A 21,005-nucleotide genomic window follows, 5' to 3' on the forward strand; every position below is an offset into this window, starting at 1 on the left:
CCGAGGTTCTTTTTATTTCTGCTTAAACAAATCAGTGATCTGGAACTATAAAAGTTCTGCTCAGATAAGAGTTTCACTGAACCAACGGTAAATGGTGTTAGAATGAAATTGTTCAGAATGCATTTGATGGTAATTAACATTCTCTGCTGTGCTAAATATGGCCTTGGAGTGCGTCATTTGGAAACTGGTACAAATATACCTTGGGCAGATTATGAAGATTGTATTTTAAAATCAGATGAGTTATTCAACCATTATAATTTCCCTATTGTTAAAATATGCAGACGCACAAAGTATCCTTGACATAGAGTTGCTAGTTTTTTTCTTTCTCAGTAGAATGGAGGCAGGACGATATGAGTTATATAGATGAATGTTTAATATGGAAAACCATACTTAAAGTTTTAATTACATATATGATATTGCATAGTTATCTTAATATTACGTTGTAGGCAATGATGACATTTTGTTACACTTGATATTAAGCCTTTGAAACCATTATTTTTACTTCAAAATTAGTGAAATCTGTCATTTATTGATGATCAAGGATCATTATGACAGAATTAGGAAGATATATTGATTTTACTGATTTAAAAAAAATAATTAAAACACTGAAAATACTTAGTAGCCTACAGAAATTATCAAATTAACTATGACTTTAATGATTCTAATTGTGCTGTTTTGCATAAAAGTATGCTACATTATAGGTAGTTGAATGTAAGACACATAAAATAAATATTATTATTATTATCAGAAATCCCACTGTTACCTCGCAAAGTCTGAGTTAGCAGTGAGCTGAAATAAGTTGGAGTAATAAGAGAGGTAGATTTGTTACCCAGACTCTCTGAAATGGGATGGCAGCATCCCAACTGGCATACGAACCACTAGTACCAATACTGTCTCACTTTGATTACTAAATTTTGCTTTGTTAAAGACTTTTATGTGAGTCACAATTGTTGCATAACTTGTCAGGCCCACTGTCCGTGATGTTAGCATTCCATATGGATGTTGGTTACAGTCCTGGGTCTTGCACTTCTAATCACACTCCCTGCTGTTGGCCTAGATAAAGCAGCAGAAGATGGCCCTAATGTTTTGGTTCCTGCCTCCATGTGAGACATAAACATGCAGCTCCTGATCCCTGGCTTTGGCTTGGCCCAATTTAGCCTATTGTTGCCTTTCTTCATTCTCTTACTTTCTCTTTCTGTGTGTATGTGTGTGTGTGTGTGTGTGGCGGAGGAAAATGTGTGTGGTTTGTGTGTCTACTTCCATCTCAGTCTGACTTTCAAATAAATAAATACATATTTTTGAAAAAGACTTCTGTAATCCACATTGTTATTAGAGATCTTCTGTCACTTATTCCATAAATGAAGACACTCTAGAGTTCGTGAAAAATGTAATTCACCACTAAATGTATTTTGGTGTAAAATATTTTGAAATCCATATGTATTTGCTCCATAATATGCATTGCCATGAGTTTCATAGGATCTCTTGTATGTGCAAGATTAAAAATAAAGTTAAAATTTAAGCCCGTTTATCATAACAATTTAGAAGCACCCACATATTGTTTTAAGGAGCACATATTTAAGAAAGCTTTGGTTCATCTACTCCATGGAATACTACTCAGCTATTAAAAAAAACAAAATGCAGTTCTTTGTGGCTAAATGGGCACAACTGGAAACTATAATGCTAAGAGAAATGAGCGAATCCCAAAAGATTAGATACCACATGTTTGCCTTGATTTAACCTGTAATTTTTTGTTTGGTTGTTTGTTATTTTTTGAACCTGTCATTGATACTGTCTCAACCCAGATGTTTCGAAGAAGGGAACTTGCATTATTTTTAACATATTGTTTACCCAATACTATGTCAATTAATTCCATAATGTTGTATATTGATACTGAGGCCTTGTTGGGGCTTTTAACTGACCGGATCTTTACTCTGTTAGACCTATCTTCAGACCATAGAAGGTCTCCCCAAGAGGCCACTGAACTTATCTGGACAATAAGACGCTGAACTTTATGCTAGGCATGTGTTTGCAAGCAATGAATCTCAACTGAACTTGAACTATGGTTATGCAACAAGGTGGAGGAATCCACCATGGGGGGAGGGGTATGGGAGGGGTGGGGGGAATCCCCAGTGCCTATAAAACTGTACTACATAATACAATGTAAGCAACAATAAAAAAAAACAAACAAACAAACAAAAAAAACTAAACTTTCTCTATGTTAAAAGAATAAATATAATTTTAGGAAAAAAAATTTAAGCCCGTTTATCATAACAATTTAGAAGCACCCACATATTGTTTTAAGGAGCACATATTTATTTTTTAAAGTATCATTTTGTTGCTTTTTTTCTGTGTCAAGGATTAGTACTACATCTTCCATCTGCTTTGTAGTACTTTGCACAGATGTGATATTTATATATGTCAAGTGAATGTCTTAAATATGAAAGAGTTTGTGTATTACTTATGTATGTCTTGCTGCATATTATGGCAAAAGCGATCTTGTCTTTAGGTAAGATTAAACAGCACATTTGATGTGGCCTAGGGGAGATCTTTTGTACAATGTGTAACACACTGCGTGGCAGTACCAACATCTCATGTTGTGTTCTCCAGATTCTAGCTACAAATCTCCTGATTTAGGCTTTCTGCTATTGCCTTAGGCAGCATACCTACCTCAACTCAACAGTATTTGTTACACGTACCTAGCATTTATCTTCACAGTCACTGAGTTTCTAAAGTTCCTCATCTGAAAAGATTTTGTGTTTTTTCCTTCTCTTAACTTGAAATCGGAGGACGGAAACATAGTTTTTGGAAACAAAACCAAATTTGAGCATATTCATCACATTGATTTCCTGACATCATTTTGGTAAACACTTCAAGGGCGCTTATATAAAAGGGCAGGTAGGAAGTAGTGTATTTGTAGGTTTATATACAGGACAGAGTGTAACATCCATGAAGTTTCACCCAAGCAAAACTGAAGACCTAGAACAGGCTACAACCACCATAATCCAGAGACAGAGGGATATTTTCACGATGCAGAAATACAACAAAAACACTCCAGCTGGTGGAGCAATGAGTGCTTGTTATCATTTATAATGTTTTTCCTTTTTTCTTTTTTGTCAACTCTCATAGTCTGAAAGCAGGTTTAAATCCTGTTTCCAAATTTGACTGAGGAGCAGAGATAGAAATTGGCTCCATTTGTTCTCTTGAGTATAAATATTCCATATAAGACTTGCAATTCTGGCCACATGTCAACAGCCACACCTTAGTGGCTCCAGGCAGAAGATTGCCAAATCTTGCAAAGACATTGTTTTGGGACAAAGATCTTTTCTATGATCTTAGCAAGTATGTTCAAAATTCAGTCCCAGTAATTATTATTGAATCATTCTACAAATGGTCTTTTTGATTTCACACTTACCTAAACTCTTGCTGAAACAAATTCATTTCTGAAGAAATTCATGAGAACCTCAATACTTCCTATTGCAAGATTAGATTCAATATCTCAGATTACCAATAAGGATCATTTTATATTGATAAACTGGAAATCAGCAAGTTCATTACTTTCAAAAAAAAGATACTAAAATCGGTCATGATGATCAATAACATAGTATTAGGCAACTTGCTTTGAGGGTTTATATGCAATATGCACTATTTTTTGCTAAGTTCTGCTTTATGTATAAGTTAAAATTATTTACTTTCAATGAAAAATTAATATACTAAAATAACAAATGCAAATCAAAATAGCATCCATCTGATAAAATTAAGAACTCTATAAAGGAAAACAAAATCACTTACTTGGAAGTTCTGGTGGAGGAGTTGGGACTAGAGTTGGTTCTGGATAAAGACTCTCATTACAAACGCCTTGTGTTAGACTAATGTCATCAAGTGCTATGTCACTCATTAACTGATTTTTATATCCGTTAAAGGCGATCTGCAAATCAGAAAGATAAATGACATGATAACTGTTTTGACTCTTCTTGTGGTTCAGTATACTCTGCAAAATCAATATTGGAATTTCCAGTTTTACCATCACCAGTTACTATATGGCAAATTATATAAACACCATGCTTCTGAAAACTCCTCTGTGGCACCCAAGTCACTTAATATATGTTCACACAGACAAGTTTTACTTATGTCTTCATTATGAATTAGGAAACATAGGTATAGTTTTATCAGCCTGTTGTTCCGTTTCCATCCTCATGTTTGTTTCTACTTGTATGTATGTGTGTAGCATTACTTCATTCTATTCTATTATTTATGTACAGCATCTGGCATGTATGAGCAGCCAACTTAGATTTATTCCACCCCCCAAATACTGAAAACTCAGGTATCTATCTGCTTCTAGAGCATAAAACCCTGAAGACAGGATACTATTAGACCATGTTAAGTGAGAAAGTTAAGACACAGAGCAAAATGTGAGGCTAAAATCATGATTCAGGACAAGCTGTTATTGTTCACAGTCCACACAGTGTACATGTGTGGAATACGTTATCCAAAGGACATGGAGCCAGATTTAGGGGAAATATTTTGTGTTTAGATGCAACATACCAAATACTCAGGGATACTGGATCTTCCCCAGATTAGCAGAGAGACATAATTGAACATCTGCTCTACAGTGATTTCTATTCCAGGCACATGGTACACATTAGCTATTTAACTTTACAAAATTACATCCATACACTCTTTTAAGAATTCTTCACACCCACTTGATTGCAGACACTATAAATACCTTTAATTTTTTTCCTCTCCCATATGAGGAAGCTAAGTGTTCCAGAGACTACAGTGAAATGCCCCAAATTTCTCCACAAAGTGACCTAGTCAAAGAGCAAATTTTGGTAGGACTTGGTAGTTTCCAATCTGTTTGATAGCTAAATCTGAAGAAATGGACTCAGATGTGTTCTTTTACTAGTCAGGAGTTGAGTTACCTGTTTTGGCCATTGCAGTACTGATCTCCCCATGTCAATCACTGATTTTTTTCCCTTGACATTTTATCTTCTCTTTTGTTTGCATGAACAATCAGAAAGAAAAAGTTGAAAAAGAAAATTTAAAAAAATGATAGAATGTGAAAAAGAAAAAAGACAAAAGAGGAAAGGAGAGAATGTCTTGGGATGACTGCTGATTAAGGCTGGCCTTCCATCAAAAGCTCTGGGAGACAGACACACAGCTTTCCACCAGGACACTGACTCTAAACAAGGTTCTTATGAAGGAGATATTAGCTTGTTTGAAATGAACCAATCACAACATTGCTAATTTGGTCAAACTAATAGCCTGTATTATCCTATATTTTAATTGAAAGACCCTCCGGAAGAGAACACATTAAACTGTTATCTGCTAAATTAATTCACCTTAATGTGAAATAAATGATCAGAGACTTTCTGATGCAACAGCTCATAGAATGCGCCTCTGATGGAAATACATGGAGATTAAGTCTGCCTGTGGCAGGGTGGGTGGGAACAGATCAGCATGGGTGTCTTCCCAGGAAAAGATAATTCCCCACAAAGTACAGGAGAGACCTAGGAGGTCTTTGTGAAAGGTGAAAGAAAGATGAGCCTTTGCTGGACAGTTTCTCAAATAAACTGAAATCCTCTCTAAGCTCTGAATAGATTCTATGGGCTATTATAAACTCTAAAGTAATGCAATAAGTATTAAAATATTTTACAGTAAATCAACAAGTAAATGATACTGAAGCTAGCTGAAACAAAAATGAGAGATTCAGAAAGTAAAAATTTTGACCATGTAGAAAAATACATATCATTACAATGTTATTCATTATAAATATCATAATAAAGAACACAGAAGAAATGTAATAAAGTCTTTTGAAAACCTTAAATTCCACTGTTTCATTTATTGTGACTTGCCCATAGTTCCAATTTTCTCCATAATTTCCTTGCCTTTGGAAAATTGTCTTCTCTGAATTTTGGTCAGTGGTGATATTAATGCTAAATTTATAAACATTTACACCATACATATAATACCTAGTTTGGAAAAAAACAAAAATATTTTAATTCCTACATTAGAATATACATATTTAACAGTTCTTCCAAAACTATTCTTATAATTGAGATTCACTGTTTTATGTAAAATACAAGATACATAGTTATATAGGTAAACATGTATATACATGTATTCTCACAGATGAACTGGAGAATGGAGACTAGCATATCACGACATGAAGAAATGTTGCAGTATGATCTACTCCAAAATAAAAGGACTCCCAATAAAACTGATAAATACACCTTGATAATACGATAGTAGACTTTCTACAGTTGTCTATACACACAATGCCATGACAGAGTTAAGATAGCTGAATCATGGACTTGTGGTTGTTCTGGAGGACTATAATATTATAATAATGTAATATGGGGAGAAACAGTGAAGGGAGGAAGGGGACGGCTAGCAGAGGGGGAATCACTGTGCCTATGGATCTATAACATGAAAATTAAAAAAATAAAATAAATTCCTTTTTTTCTTTGGACGTAGAAGTTATTCGGGAAGAGAAGGTGAGTCCAGTAGACTTGTTGCTATCTTAGTGAGGAAAGTAACAGTGTGTGCATAAAACATTGGCCAACACATTAGTTAAATATGACCCTAGCAGCCTAAAAACAGCAATTATATATTATTTTTCACTAAACAGTTCAACAATGCATTTATAGTATTTTTTATTATTTCAATTTTTATTTTGAATTTTGACCACCCACCCCCTGGCCGAATGATTGTCTCCACGTTGTTGGAATAGTATACTCCTTCATAAGGAGTTATAATTCCATCAGTCTGGTATTTAAGTGCAACCCGACATGTCTGTATCATCAATACATTTGTGTATAACATACCAGAAACTAAGGCAGACTGGTTCCCAAACAGGATCTAATGGGAGACTTAAAAGCACCACTGTTTCTTGTCTCGCTCCTGGTCCAGTTGGGGTAGAAATATAAAATCCTGCAAATGAAAAATAACAACAAAACAGTTTTTACTTTTAGATATTCATGTTTTATTTTCCAAAGAGTTACTATGGTTTTTTTTTCTTTTCTTTTTCTCTCTCTCTCTTTTTTTTTTTTTTTTTTGGTAAGACAGAGAGAAAGAGAGAGAGGCTCTTTTGTTGGCTAACTTCTGGTTCACTCCTGAAATGGCTGCAACAGCTGGTGCCAGTCCAGGACAAACCCAGGAGTTGCTAACTCAGTCCAAATCTTCCGTATTGATGTCAAGAACTCAAATATTTGAGCTGTTATCACTATCTCCCAGGACTTCCATGTTTAAGAAGCTAGGAATGGAAGTAGAGCTAGGACTCAAAGCACCCACTTTGATATATGTGGGCATCCCAAGCAGAGACTTAGCCTGCTTTAATATGTGGGCTACATCATTAATAAACAGAAATGAAGCATTACGAAGAAATATAAGGAAGCATTACAGTTTAATGGACAGGATTGTACAATGAACCCCCCCCCCTCAAATTTATTCTTTACATCCGAAAAGCTACTCTTCTGGAAAATTATTTCACAACTTTGAATCTCCCACTTTATTAAATGAAGGACTAGAGCTATAGCCTCGCCCAGGATGTATAACTCTGACTTGCAATAAGTTAAATTATCATGTTCAAATGCCACTTCAATTCCGTATTACTAGTTTGATAGCTTTACATTTAGCACAAGGCTACTTAGATATGTGTGTAGAGTAACATTATATAAACAGCTATTTATACCCAAATATGAATGTGAAGTTTAAGAATTTCAAAGATGCTCAGTTTTACATTCCATTGACTCTTCTGCATATTGCTACATAAACTCTTGATTTTAGATTGTTTTCATTTCATCATTGCATTGAGCGATATCAGATCACAGAAAAATAGGAAGCATCATAATCCATATACTAGCTTGCGAAGTATCACACACCACTGAATAAAGTGAATAAAGTGATTTTGGTTTGGAATGCGTCATCTCAATTATTTGAAGTATGCAAATAGTCACTGGGGTAAGAACACATTGACTTTTTTCTTAGGGAAATATATTTTGTTTTTAGCTTTTCACTCATTCTATGACATAAAGCACGAATCATGTGGAAGTGTGATACTTTGCAAACAAAATGAAAGACTATATGAATCTAATTGGACCAGAATGCAATTTTTAATGAAACACTAAAATTGAATGTGAGTAGGAAATCAAGCATTTTCCAACTCATGATTTCCAACAGAAACATAGGAAACACAGCATGTAAAACTCAAGCTTATTCATTGATAACAGTAAGAACTAAATATGAAGAACAAAATATTGGTGGAAACATTTATCAATATATCAATGTATATTTAAGGCAGTGAAACTACATTTATTCAGCTTAAATGAGTATTTTATCAAGATAAAATCATGGTAACATGTTCTAATTAATATCATATATGTACATTGCTGGATTTAGAGCACAATATTTAAAATAAAAATGAACATGTAATTGACAATATTTAAAGATTTATCTATTAACTTGAGAGCTATCTCTCTCTCCACATATGAAGGTGCCTTTGTTAGCCCTAACAATATTTAAAGACCTGTGTTATGTCTTAGATCTTTCCAAATTATCAACCCTAATTAACTTTGGCAGCTTTATTACTATACAATTTCAATTTGTTTCTTTATTTGATAAGCTCTTATTTAATCATATTACAGTGGGTTCAATCAGCATACATGAACCAAACATGCTCGTATTTTACAAAAGGTTGAGAATTTTGTTTTACATTTTGATTCTTAATCTAAAGAGAACAGATTTCATTTATTTTGTGGATATAATTGTAATATAACCATACTTCTCTCCTCTCTCTGCTGCCCACCTTCATCCTTGCTTTCATTTTCTTCTTCTTTTTCTTTATTCCTTTAGTTTTTGTTATAACATAACTTCGATAATGCTTCAGGGCCTCTATGATAAGCTTTACTGCTTCATTATGCTGGTTCTTAATTGTTGAAAACAGTTGTGATTTTGTTGAAAAAAGGAAGGGATTAGAAAGGGTTTTCTTTGCACTATTTTGCTCTTCTGCGGCCTTCACATTTCTGACACTTTCCCATGTTATTTTCACAAATGAGCCACTTTGAACCAACCCAAGATGCTCCTGCATCAGCACCAGCGAATCCACCTGTTCCCTTGCTGTCAAGTGATGCAGTAATACTGTGATACCTTGATCACTGTGATCACAGTGCAAAAATGTAGCAGCTGTCATTCCAAGAAAGTTCTTCATAAGAAATAGCACAGAGAATGCAACTTACATGTTCTTCATGAATGCAATGTTAATTCAAAGTTTATTGGTTTCACTTATATTTTGCGGTGAATTAAAGTGAAGACAAAAATGTTCCTGTATAGATGAGAGGATATTCTGACATACAAAAAAGTGAAATTGGAAGAAAAATGCTCCTTGTGGGAGAATGACTAGTAGGTTATGAACTCACAAGGATGAGAATTGGAGGGAACTTATAAAACTCTATCATCCATTCTCATATCTTCCCTGCCTCTAGTGGGCTCTAATCCTCTCCAACTTGTCTAACCTTAAGTAACCTTAAGTAACTCCTGTTATAGAACTTTCTCCTGAGACTTCATTTCCTACTCAACAGTTTAAGACCTGACATTCAATCTGCTTCACTTTGGCCAGTTTGATCTTACTTCTTCAGTTATTTAATACGTCGGCAAGCTAAAATAATTTTCTCCTAAAATATTCTTGTATTCTTCACATAATGGTGGAAATATTTTATCTCTTATTATGATGATATAAAGTAGATAGATGATAATTTGAACATCAAAGATTTCAGCTGCATATAATGGTGCCTGTCACAGTCAATAGACATAAACTTTTTCTCTATGTTCTTCTAACTACTCTTTTCCAAGTGTGACAACTTTTTTGATTTCTGTGAAAGGGAAAAATATGATTATTTGACCATTGTAGGTGAGCCTGTACTGGAGAGCTGGACTGATTTTCAGTTAGACATTAGTCCTCAGCAATGCAGGACTGATTACCCAACAAAGGATCAGACTTTGAACAATAACTTACTCCAAGAACTTTAACCATGTAGGAAAATGCTCATTCTATCATTTTCAATACCATGCATTTTTGGTCTTACAAGCTTGGCCATCTTCACAGAGCAGAGTTTTTGTGTGTAGATCCCCAAGCTTACTTTATAAGCTTGGCTTTACTTTTAGACTACTTCCAGATTCAGACTATCCTGTTTGCCTCATTGCTCTGACTCTCATGAAGTACTCTGTGTTAGGCAATGGCTTTCAGTCATCTCCTTTGAAAACACCCTTGCCAAGCCACCAAAGATGACCTGTGTGCCAACCAGAAGCAATTTTATTATTTCTAGCTAATTTTTTTTCACTATGAAAAACACCTTAGTGTTAAATAGCACTTTGGCACTTGCCCTCCTTTTCCCCCCTACCAAAGTTTGTTTTCCAGACTATTCATCCACTCACAATGCATCACAATACATTAATTAGTTTTCTTGTATATTGCTTTTGTTTGTTTTGTTTTCTAGAATGTGAGATTTATAGGAGCAAATAGCCTGGCTTTTTTTTTTTTTTGGTATGGTTATATTCTCAATGCAGTAAATAACACCTGGCTTTAAACAGACTTCTTACTTATTCATTATTTTTCAAACATTTATTTTTAAAAGGCAGAGCTACAGAAAAGAGGGAAAGATACAGAGAGATAGACAAAAAGTATGAGAAAGAGCGTTAAGATAAGCAAGTTTCTTCCATCAGCTGACTCAGTCTACAAATGGCCACAGAGGCTGTGGTTAGTCCAGGCTGAAATCAGAAGCCCAGGACTCCATCCAGGTCTCTCACATGGGTGGCAAGGTCCCAGGCAATCGGGAGATCATCTGCTGCTTTTTGCGAGGGCATTAACAGAGAGCTGGATCAGAAGCGAAGAAGGCAGGACAGGAACTGGCACTCAATGGAATATAGCAGTTGCTTAATCCACTGAGCAAAGCTGTTGGCCACAAAATGTTTCTTAAAGGAAGAAGTAAAATAATAAATTAACAGGGGCTTTCAGTTTTGGTTTCATAAATATAGCAAGAGGAGTTACTTGTTAAAGTTGATCTTGATCAAGAAATAGTGTAATGCATGATATTTTGGTATTCTAGGGATGCCACTGTAATCAGTAGTCAAAAACACTTTCATCCTTAAAGTTTTAACTGTTTAGTCTCCTGTAATGTGCTATAAAATTTTATGCTAAATTTAACCAATTGCTTTTAAGGTCATAAAAATGATAATATTCAGGCAAGCATTATATCTTGGGTAAAGCCACCATCTGACACTGGCATCCCATAAGAGTTCAAGTCCCCACTGCTCCACTTCCACTCCAGCTTTCTGCTATGTTTGTGGCAAAGCAATGAAAAACTGCCCAAGTTTCTGAACCTTTGTACCTGTGTGGAAGACCTACTTGCACTTCCAGGATCCTTGCTCCCACCTGGGTCAGCCTCAGCTGTTGTGTTCATTTGAGGAGTAAATCACCAGTTGATAGATGCCATTTTGTTTCTCCCTGTTTTACTGTTAACTCTTGCTTTCAAACAGATAAATCTTTCAAAAAAAGCATATTGGACCAGGCATGATGTCTTAAAGGCTAAATACTTTCCTTGCATGTGCCAGGTTCCAATACGGTGCCCGTTCATGTCCCAGCCTTTCCACTTCCCCTCCCACTCACTGCTTATGATCTGGGAAAGCAGTAGAGGATGGCCCAAAGCCTTGGGACCCTGAACCCACATGGGAGACCCAGAAAGGGTTATTGGCTCCTGGTTTATGATTGATTCAGCTTCAGCTGTTGTGGTATTTTTGCGAATAAATCAATGAACGGGTCTCTCCTTCTCTCTGCAAATCTGCGTTTTTATAGCTGTTGCCAATGAATTACAATGTACACGTGCTTATATTTCATTAAGTTTACAGCAAAGTCAAAAGTTATTCATTGAGTCAAAGTTGTAAGCATTCATTCTACTCAAAAATAATTTTATGTGTTGAGTAAATTCAGAAATTAGGAATGCTCTTGGAATTCAAAGATAAGGAAGAGTAGCCTTGACCAAGAAAAGAGGCAGATAAATACACAGAAGTAATACTGTGTGATAGGACAAACAAACCAAGTGCTTAGAAGTTTCAGTGAAAATGAAGATTTTAATGTGAAAGTTCCTATAAGATTTAAAATGGTGATAAGGGATATGCATCCTAAACTCCTACAACCAAACCTGATTACAGGAAATTTATTTGTGTTTTTAAAGTAAATCACACCCACCTATAATCTATCAACAAGTCGTATTATGGGAGAGAATTTTAAGAAAACATTTTCACTTAAGTTTTCCAGTTTTCCTTTCTATTTAAGACTCACATATAGATTTGAAACACCATGATGGTGGACACACTTGGGATGATGAGTATTTGACTTCCAATTTTCATGAATATTGAATGAATTCATGAATATCCTTCCCACATGATTCCCTTATCTCCCTCTTATTTCTCCACCATGCTTAAGTTTTTCATTAAAACAAGGTTTCTCTGATGTTAATGTTTCCACCTGGGGTCAAATATTATTAACCTTATTTGTATGAAAACTGTACTTAATATTAGCCCTCTATTTGGAACCCTATTCTAGAAACAGCCTGCCGAAGAATTCCCAGAAGAAACAAATTCAACTGTATTTCCAGAGGTTATAATCTTAGATACTGCAACTTCTAGGAAGTGCTTTAAGAAAAGATCAGAGTTAGTAAATTTATTTTGGAAGGGTGCAAGGTACGGGATCAATATACAAAAATCAATTTAATTTCTGTGTACTCACAGTGATCAATGTGAAAATGAGATTAAGGTAAAACAGAGCAAAGTTCAGAAAAGTTAATTACCTTAGACAAGTGCACCTAGTTAATAATAAATGGCAAACAGAGTGATAAGCATACCTTGATTTTTCTGGGAGCTAATGAGTGCTTTTCATCATCTCACAGATATTTTAGTGAAAAACTAGTTTTAGAACATACCACCTTGCATATTTGATCACCATTTTTCATTTAAGAATATTTATTGGCCCATCATTTTAAAAAAGGAAAGAGAAGACTGTATCCATTAAGTACTGTCCTTAAACTGCACAAACTCACCTTCTTTGTTTTTATGATTTTAAATATGAACTGTACCTGAATCATTGCCAAAAGTGTGGTCAAATTCTGGTCCAGAAAAGGGTGGGTAAGTGTTTCCCTGAACTCGTTCCCATTCATTGTCGTCATTTAGATCCTGGACCCAGAAACAAAAGCCATCCTCAAAGGTACAGTTAACTTTTTCATAATCTGTGAATTGGCAAGAGGGAAAAAAAAAAAGGAATCAAAGCTCAAGTTGTATACACATATAAAGAAACTCGATTAGATTACGCAGAAAATAGTCTAACATTTTACAAGTTAGAAGTACGGGGCATGCACGAAATCATCTTTTTAAATTGATCTGGTCTGTTTCATCCTATGGATATTAAAAGAGATTTTATTGCAAAATATGTAAAATTTGTTTTGTGTATCCCATCAGAGCTTTATAAGTATAAATCAAATCTTCTTGTCCCTACTTCTATTTCACGTGTCTTCATTTACCAACACTGTCATTATCTAATGTTTTTCCTCCCCTTATTGCTTAATACTTGGACCAAAATTAAATTTGTGTGGAAATATCTCATTTTTATGTCAACTTTTGTGTTTTTAATTGCAACTGTTGCTGTCTACAGGATATTAATTTAGTTTCATATTGATTTCTTATTCTCAAACCTAGTTTTATGCTTTACAGGATATGAGCTATGTTCCATGTAGAAAGAGAGCAACAAAAACCTATTCATTTAACAACTCATACAATAAAAATTTCAGATTCTACTATTTTTAAAATACCAGTAAAAGTGCCAGTACTCTGGCGTAGTGAAGGTTGCAATTCAGGCTATATGTGTACACTGGTTTGAGTCCTGGTCCTTCCTCTTCCCATCCAGGTCCTTGTTAATGCATTTGGGAAAGCAACAGAGGAAAAGGCCATGCACTCAAGTAGGAGATCCTGTTGAAGCTCTAGGTTCCTGGTTTCAGCTTGGCCCAGCCCCAGAACGGCCATTGCAGCCATGTGGGGAATGACCCAGTGAATGCAAGATTGTCCTTCCCTCCACATGAACATGTGTCTTTTTCACCCTCTCTCTAATTCTCCCTTCCAAATAAATGAGTAAATATTTTAAAATCTAGTCAATACATTCTCTGCCATTGTCCATACCCACAATGTCAGGAAACACATCACAGAATGATGGATCTATGACTATTTATGAGAGACTATACTATTGTATCATACAGAGGAAATTACTCACGGGGGGAAGATTTTGGACTTGGGGAGGGTAGAAGGAAAATCCCAAAATTTATGAAATTGTATCATAAAATAATAAAATAAAAATTAAAAGACCAAAATCTGCTAAAATACTTAAGTATCTATAATTTAAATTCTGGAAAACAAATGATACTTACTGTTAATTTCACTGCTGTTAAATACACTGTATGTTACATGAAAACCTACAAAGTCATTTTCATTAGATTCTATAAGAAAGGTAGCAGTAACTTGGTTGGAAAAAATCCTAATTATGCCAGGATTTGTTTCCCAAAGGGAAGCTGCAAGAGAAAAACAATAACTAATTTATGTACATATCTTTTTATTTGTTTAGCCATCCATCCATCCATCCATTTATTCATCCATTTATCAACTGATTTCCCAGTGGGTATGATATATCACTCGGTTAACTAAAAGCATCAATCCTAATATTAATTTATTTTAATTGATACATATATATTCTTTCCAGTATCAGAAGGCCTCAATTCAGTTGAATATTTGTGATTTGAAAACAATCTTCAATTTTTTTTTTAAAGATTTATTTTTATTTTTTTTTTTATTGGAAAGGCGGATATACAGAGAGGAGAGACAGAGAGGAAGATCTTCCGTCCAATGATTCACTCCCCAAGTGAGCAAAACGGCCAATACTATGCCAATCAGAAGCCAGGAGCCTCTTCCGGGTCTCCCACACGGGTGCAGGGTCCCAAAGCTTTGGGCCATCCTCGACTGCTTTCCCGGGCCACAGGCAGGGAGCTGGAAGGGAAGCTGGGCTGCTGGGATAGAACCAGCGCCCATATGGGATCCTGGGCGTGCAAGGCGAGGACCTTAACCACTGCGCCACCGTGCCGGGCTCAACAATCTTCAATTTTTAAGGACTGTTTCACATGTGGCCTGCATGTGAAACATACAAAGAAAATTGCATTCTTTAAAACTTAAGGAAAATAAGGAAGCATGATAATGACTCAGGGAACTCTGGAAAGTGGACGATGGCAGGCACGGTGGTCAACTTTTTGTGGTATGTGGTTCAGCTAATTTCAAAACACTAACCCAATTCTAAGTAAGAGGATGCTCAGTAAGGTATGATAAGGGTGCATAAAAGATTTCTAATATTGATAGCATGACTTGCTGATTGAATTCTGTGTGGGGGCCATGTATTGATGACACAGAGTAGATCCATACTGGAAAACTTCAAATTGTTGAATAACAACAACAATAATAACAAAATATGTCTTATTTAAAATTGGAGAAATGGGCCCGGTGCAATAGAGTAGTGGTTAAAGTCTTCGCCTTTAACTGGCCGGGATCCCACGTGTCGCCGGTTCTAATCCCAGCCCCACTTCCCATGCAGCTCCCTGCTTGTGGCCTGGGAAAGCAGTCCAGGAGAGCCCAAAGCCTTGGGACCCTGTACCCACGTGGGAGACCAGGAAGAGCTCCTGGCTCCTGGCTTCGGATTGGCTCAACTCCAGCCGTTGCGGCTGCTTCAGATGGAAGCTCTTCCTCTCTGTCTCTCCTCCTCTCTGTATGTCTGCCTTTCCAATAAAAATAAAATAAAAATCTTAAAAAAAAAAACTGGAGAATTGTCATGAGAGTAGATCTGTTGTTCAGATGCTATGGTTGGAAAATGAGATTTTTTGGAAACAATCACTTTGTAAATTGTGCTTGTTGCACTATGGAATGAACTCCTATAGCAGAAATGTGACTTCTGAGTGTAAATAGAAGTATCCTGACAAAAGCATAAATCTTACTCCAAAATATTGCCTTGAACAATAGTTGCATCTCCTACCAGTGCAAGCTGGAACAGGAGCAGAACAGACTGGCCCTGGCAAATGCTGACGTGAGATGGGGTATGCAGACTGGGTTGCGGTACCCACCAGTACATGCTAGACTGGAGGGTGAGGCAGAGGCGGGGAGGGAGGTGTGTGAGCCCAAGTAGAGGAATAGAAGGGACTACCCTGCAGGGCCACTTCTCTTTCTGGTGACAGTGAGAGCTGGGACTGGAGGCAGATCAGGCTGGGCAGGGTAATGACACCTGTTGGCCTACGTGTGATTTCGGTTAGGAGGAGAGCCAGGCTGGGCTAATGGATTGCATCCATGGTACAGTCTGAGCCAGAGTAATGGCAGATGGACAGGGCTTCGCCACAGCCTCAGCTGGCAAGGGCGGGGACTGGGGACATATCCTATGAAGCTAGACTTCGGAACCTCCTGGAGAGTGCAAGACCTGGAGCAGGGAGTGAGTCCTGTGGGGAGGCTGTGGGCTGATGGGCTGCCACTTCCGCTGTTGAGCATGAGAACCAATACTGGGGGTGGGCCTAGCTGGACGTGTGGTGGTTTACTATGAGCACACATAATCTTTGTGTGTACTTAATATATTTGTGTTTGGGCATTTCAAGAATAATGAATAACTGCAACATGTTTTGATGCCTGAGAGTTTTGGGCTGGATTTCTGCTTCAACTCTGATTAAATCTATAAATTTGCAGCCACTTAACATCTCCAATATAATTTTATTTTGATGTAATACATACTTTGATGATGTATTGATAATATTAATTTAGAAAATACATTATATCATGCAATATCTCTAGCCACTTGATAAAAGGTAAATATTACTGTCATATCTCTGAGTATTTATCAAACTCTTAAATCAATGAAGATATTAGCTAGGATTTGCTTTTCAATGCACATAAGTAAAACATTAAGGCACAATTATTGAATTATAACAAAATAAATCACTTAGAATAACATCTCAACTCAATACCTGACCCTCTCTCCAAAGAGTCAGGAAGCTAGTCACTTCTTCATTCATTTACACAATCTTGTCTACATCCTCATTTTTCTTTCCTTCCAGGACATTTTTCCCTATTTGCATTGGCTACTCTGAGTAGACATGAGCCAGTTGGGACAGGGGGAGCAAAGTGAGGTCAATATTGCATTATTGCACATGTACTAAAGTAAACTGTAATATAATGACAACACTATTTTCTTCTAGCTGCACTGTGCCTTCCTCTTGAGCTAGACTCTGTATTGTATTATTGTTTTAATTAGTGCTAAACAGATGAGCACAATATAAATTGCAAGTAAGAACAGAAACTGTGTAAATGTATCATTTATGTATGTAGGAGAAAATTAGAACAGTAATATTTAGGCATGGTCAAGATTTTGCTTAACACAGAGTAACATTTAAAAATGAGTAGTTACAAAATACATAATTATGCTTCTTTGGCAAAGTAATAAGATTTTTAAAATACCTAAGAGAACTGTGAAATCATGTTATTATAAAGATTACATAGAGAACAGTGTCTCGGTCCTTGTACTGAAAACTAGTGTTGTTTCAGTGGCTTAAATTTCAAGTGTATATTCAGTTCAAATTCAAAGAGAACACATATCCCTCCAAAAATCTCCTAAATATTTTCATTTTTGTAATCAGTTGTACACATAATTTAACTTACCTCTTAAAATCTTGTTTGGTCCTACACCTTCATAAATGTTTAGTACATCTGTATAAAACGTATTAAAAGAATCGAAGCTCAGTTTAATAGATAGTCCTTGGTTTGCCCTAAATTAAAAACAATAAACACGTTTCAGTTGTTATACTTCTTAATTTATCACAGAATTTGAAAAAATTTAAAATTGTTACAGTAGGAAATATATAGCAACAAAAGAATAAGAGAAAATCTTTCTTACTACACAACTGACAGAGGACTAATATCCAGGATTTACAGAGATCTTCAGAAACTCAGTGACAGCAATACAAACAACCATGTGAAAAAATGGGTAACAGAAATGAGCACAGATTTTTTTTAAGGAAACAAATTCAAATAGCTAATAGACATATGAAAAATGCTCAGACTCCCTAGCTATTAGGAAAATGCAAATAAAAACCACATGGATGTCCCACTTAATTCCAGTGGGACTGGGCTACATTTGGAAATTTACTAACAACACCTGCTGGCTTGGATAGGGGATAAAAGATACACTACACCACTGTTGTTGCAAATGTAGACTAGTGCATCTGCTATGGAAGTCAGGATGGAGAGTGCTATGACAACTGATTTTTTTTTTTTTAACAAATCAGTGAAGAGAAAATGAAATGAAAATAAACACAATGTCAAAACCCATGGGTCGCTGCATTTTCTATGAAAAAAATATCCTTTGCCTCACATCATAAACCTTTGGACTGAAGCAACTGATTTGAACTCATATGGACTGTCATCTATTGGTCTTATGCTAAATGCTCTCTAAATGGCAAAGTTGGTCTTATCTATCCCCAAAGCAGCTTACTTACAGCTTTAACATCACTGTGCAGTTGCTCTTTCTGATTTGTAGTTAAAATCTTTGTCTTTATCCCTATACTAATCACCAGAGGGAAAAGGACAGTCTGGCATTATACATAACTATTACAATAATGGATTTTGAGATTTAAACATAATTTTCACAGGATGTATTGTGATTAAATAAATGATTATAGTATATCAGAAAATATGTAGCATGATTACAGATCAGGCCAGAAAAGAAGGCATCTTACTGTATAATCCACTGACAAACAATACTCGATCCAGAAGAATTTGGATGCTGGTCAGCCCCAAAAGACCCAGAAGATTCAGTTAACAAAAATTGTCCATCACAAGCAGTGGCTGCCAAAACAAAACAAAATAAAACAGAAAAAAAATAAATAAAAAAGAAAAATTAAAAAATAATTCAGAAAAAGGTGACCTGTATAGTTAAACTAAGAAGTATCTCACAGAATATGTACACATCAGAATGCATACAAGATCATTATCTGTATGTCCTATATACAAGAGTATTTATATTAAAATTAAAGTGATTATCATAGGGACAGGCACTTTGGCATCATTTGTGATGCCAGCATCCTATATTAACAATGGTTCATTTGCTAACTGACCCATTTGTGATCCTGCTGCCTGCTGTGTTCTAGGAAAAGCAGGAAAAGATGGCCCAAATGATTGGGACTATATCTGATAGGCCCCAGAGAAGTTCCTGGGGCCTGACTTCTGCCTGGTCCAACCCTGACGCTGTCAGCCATTTGGGAAGTGTATCAGAGGATGGGAGATCTCTCTATGTGTCTGCCTCTCCCTTTTCCTCTGTAACTCTTTTAAAATTGATTTAAAAAATGTTTTAAACAAGTAGGAACTACTGATATTTTCAAACATTGCTGCCCTGCCATAATATTTCAGGAAAATACTGCATTTATAAATATGCACACTAATGCTGAATTTTAAGTTTATTGTACTCTATTTTTCAGAAAGTGTATATATCTGAATTCTAAACTGCCACATTGGACGAAGAACAGCTATTGTTTTTGCTGTTATTTTCTCCATTAGAATGTAGTTTGGTGAGCTTTAAATGTATACATCAAAAACTGCATGTTTCTAAAAATGATAAGAACATGGCAAGGGAAATGATGCATTTTTTTGCAAGTGGTCTGTAGGGAACTTTATTGATACAATCTTTTACATTCATCTTTTGCGATTCATCAGTTATGCTCCTTTAGGATAGAATCACTGTGCAGCTCAATATTTTTCAGCCATCTTCTTGATTATAGCACATTTTTTCAAGGAAATCGCTCCACTGGCATGCACTGTTACTTATCTATAATTTACAGTTGAGTCCTTTTCAACTATATTAAAAGCACTTAAGGTACATACTGTTTATGGCTTCTTGTTTATGTTACATCTGTGCTATATATTCCGCAAATTTAGATTTTTCACAATTTTTTCATCCTGTTAGCACCATATACTGTATATCAATTACTTAATTCTAATGACCACACGTTCTAAAATTATGGTTCCCACAGTGTGCATTGATGAAGGACAGGAATATTCAAACATACACATCAAAATTTAATTACTGCCTTTGGAATTTCTTTTTGGAATAAACTAGCACCATTGAAAACACCATTTAAATATTACTGTCCAGTAATTCTATTCTGTGATAGAAAATATTTTGGGTTCATCTTACATCACTTTACTTTTTCATTTTTTTAACACAAAAATGCATTAAGATGTAAAGCCTATTTGAGAATGACAATCATGAGATTGGTTATATTTTCTTATAACTTGATAGATTTATTCTAAGCAAAAGACCAATAAAAGGAAGGAAAAAGAAAAGAGAGAGAACAAACTAAGCATAAAAGAAAATGACCTAACCTGCAAGGATTAAATTTCAAACAATCCAGCACAGATCATTGCAAGAGATTAATATTGCAGCTTCTTGAGCTAAGTAACTCTCTTAATTTTTAATATGTATTGCAGTGGAAAAGGGCAATTCAGTTTGGTTTGCCATGACCTGAAAATAACAGGTAAGTTTTTACTTTTAAAATTCATTACCCAGAACAGGCCATGGAAAGTTATTCACTGGCATACATTTGGCAGGGGTGGGGGGAAGACTAGGTTGAATCTGTTCACATCATCCACTGGTAAATCCAAGCACCAGAACAGTGTGGGTCGAGCCAGAATCGGTCGCAACAAAAACTAGTGCACAATACGGAATGCCAAGGTGTGGTTGCCTGTACCAGATGTGACCACAGCACCCAACCAGCACAAGAGAGAACCAGGAAGGGAGGGGGCAGAGCCAGCAGGGGAAGTAAGGGATGGTTCCTTTGGGGACAGCTACTCCCACTGGGGACTGGTGCAAACAAATTAGAATGGGTGAGGGTTGTTTGGGC

General features: G+C 35.9%; 1 protein-coding gene across 1 annotated transcript in view; it reads right to left on the minus strand.

Moving 5' to 3' along the window:
* TMPRSS15 (transmembrane serine protease 15) overlaps nucleotides 1–21,005 on the minus strand; it is a 106,107-nt gene that overhangs the window by 56,023 nt on the left and 29,079 nt on the right. Inside the window, exons 7-13 of the mRNA XM_040980421.1 lie at nucleotides 18,846–18,954; nucleotides 17,770–17,876; nucleotides 14,463–14,603; nucleotides 13,125–13,274; nucleotides 6,825–6,930; nucleotides 5,819–5,969; nucleotides 3,790–3,925 (exon numbers count right to left, since the gene is read on the minus strand). Of these exons, the coding sequence (XP_040836355.1) occupies nucleotides 3,790–3,925; nucleotides 5,819–5,969; nucleotides 6,825–6,930; nucleotides 13,125–13,274; nucleotides 14,463–14,603; nucleotides 17,770–17,876; nucleotides 18,846–18,954 (900 nt within the window). The remainder of the gene's footprint in view (nucleotides 1–3,789; nucleotides 3,926–5,818; nucleotides 5,970–6,824; nucleotides 6,931–13,124; nucleotides 13,275–14,462; nucleotides 14,604–17,769; nucleotides 17,877–18,845; nucleotides 18,955–21,005) is intronic.

Source organism: Ochotona curzoniae, unplaced genomic scaffold, assembly GCF_017591425.1.
Source record: "Ochotona curzoniae isolate NIBS_2020 unplaced genomic scaffold, NIBS_Ocur_1.0 contig_3498, whole genome shotgun sequence".
NCBI classification, from domain to species: domain Eukaryota; kingdom Metazoa; phylum Chordata; class Mammalia; order Lagomorpha; family Ochotonidae; genus Ochotona; species Ochotona curzoniae.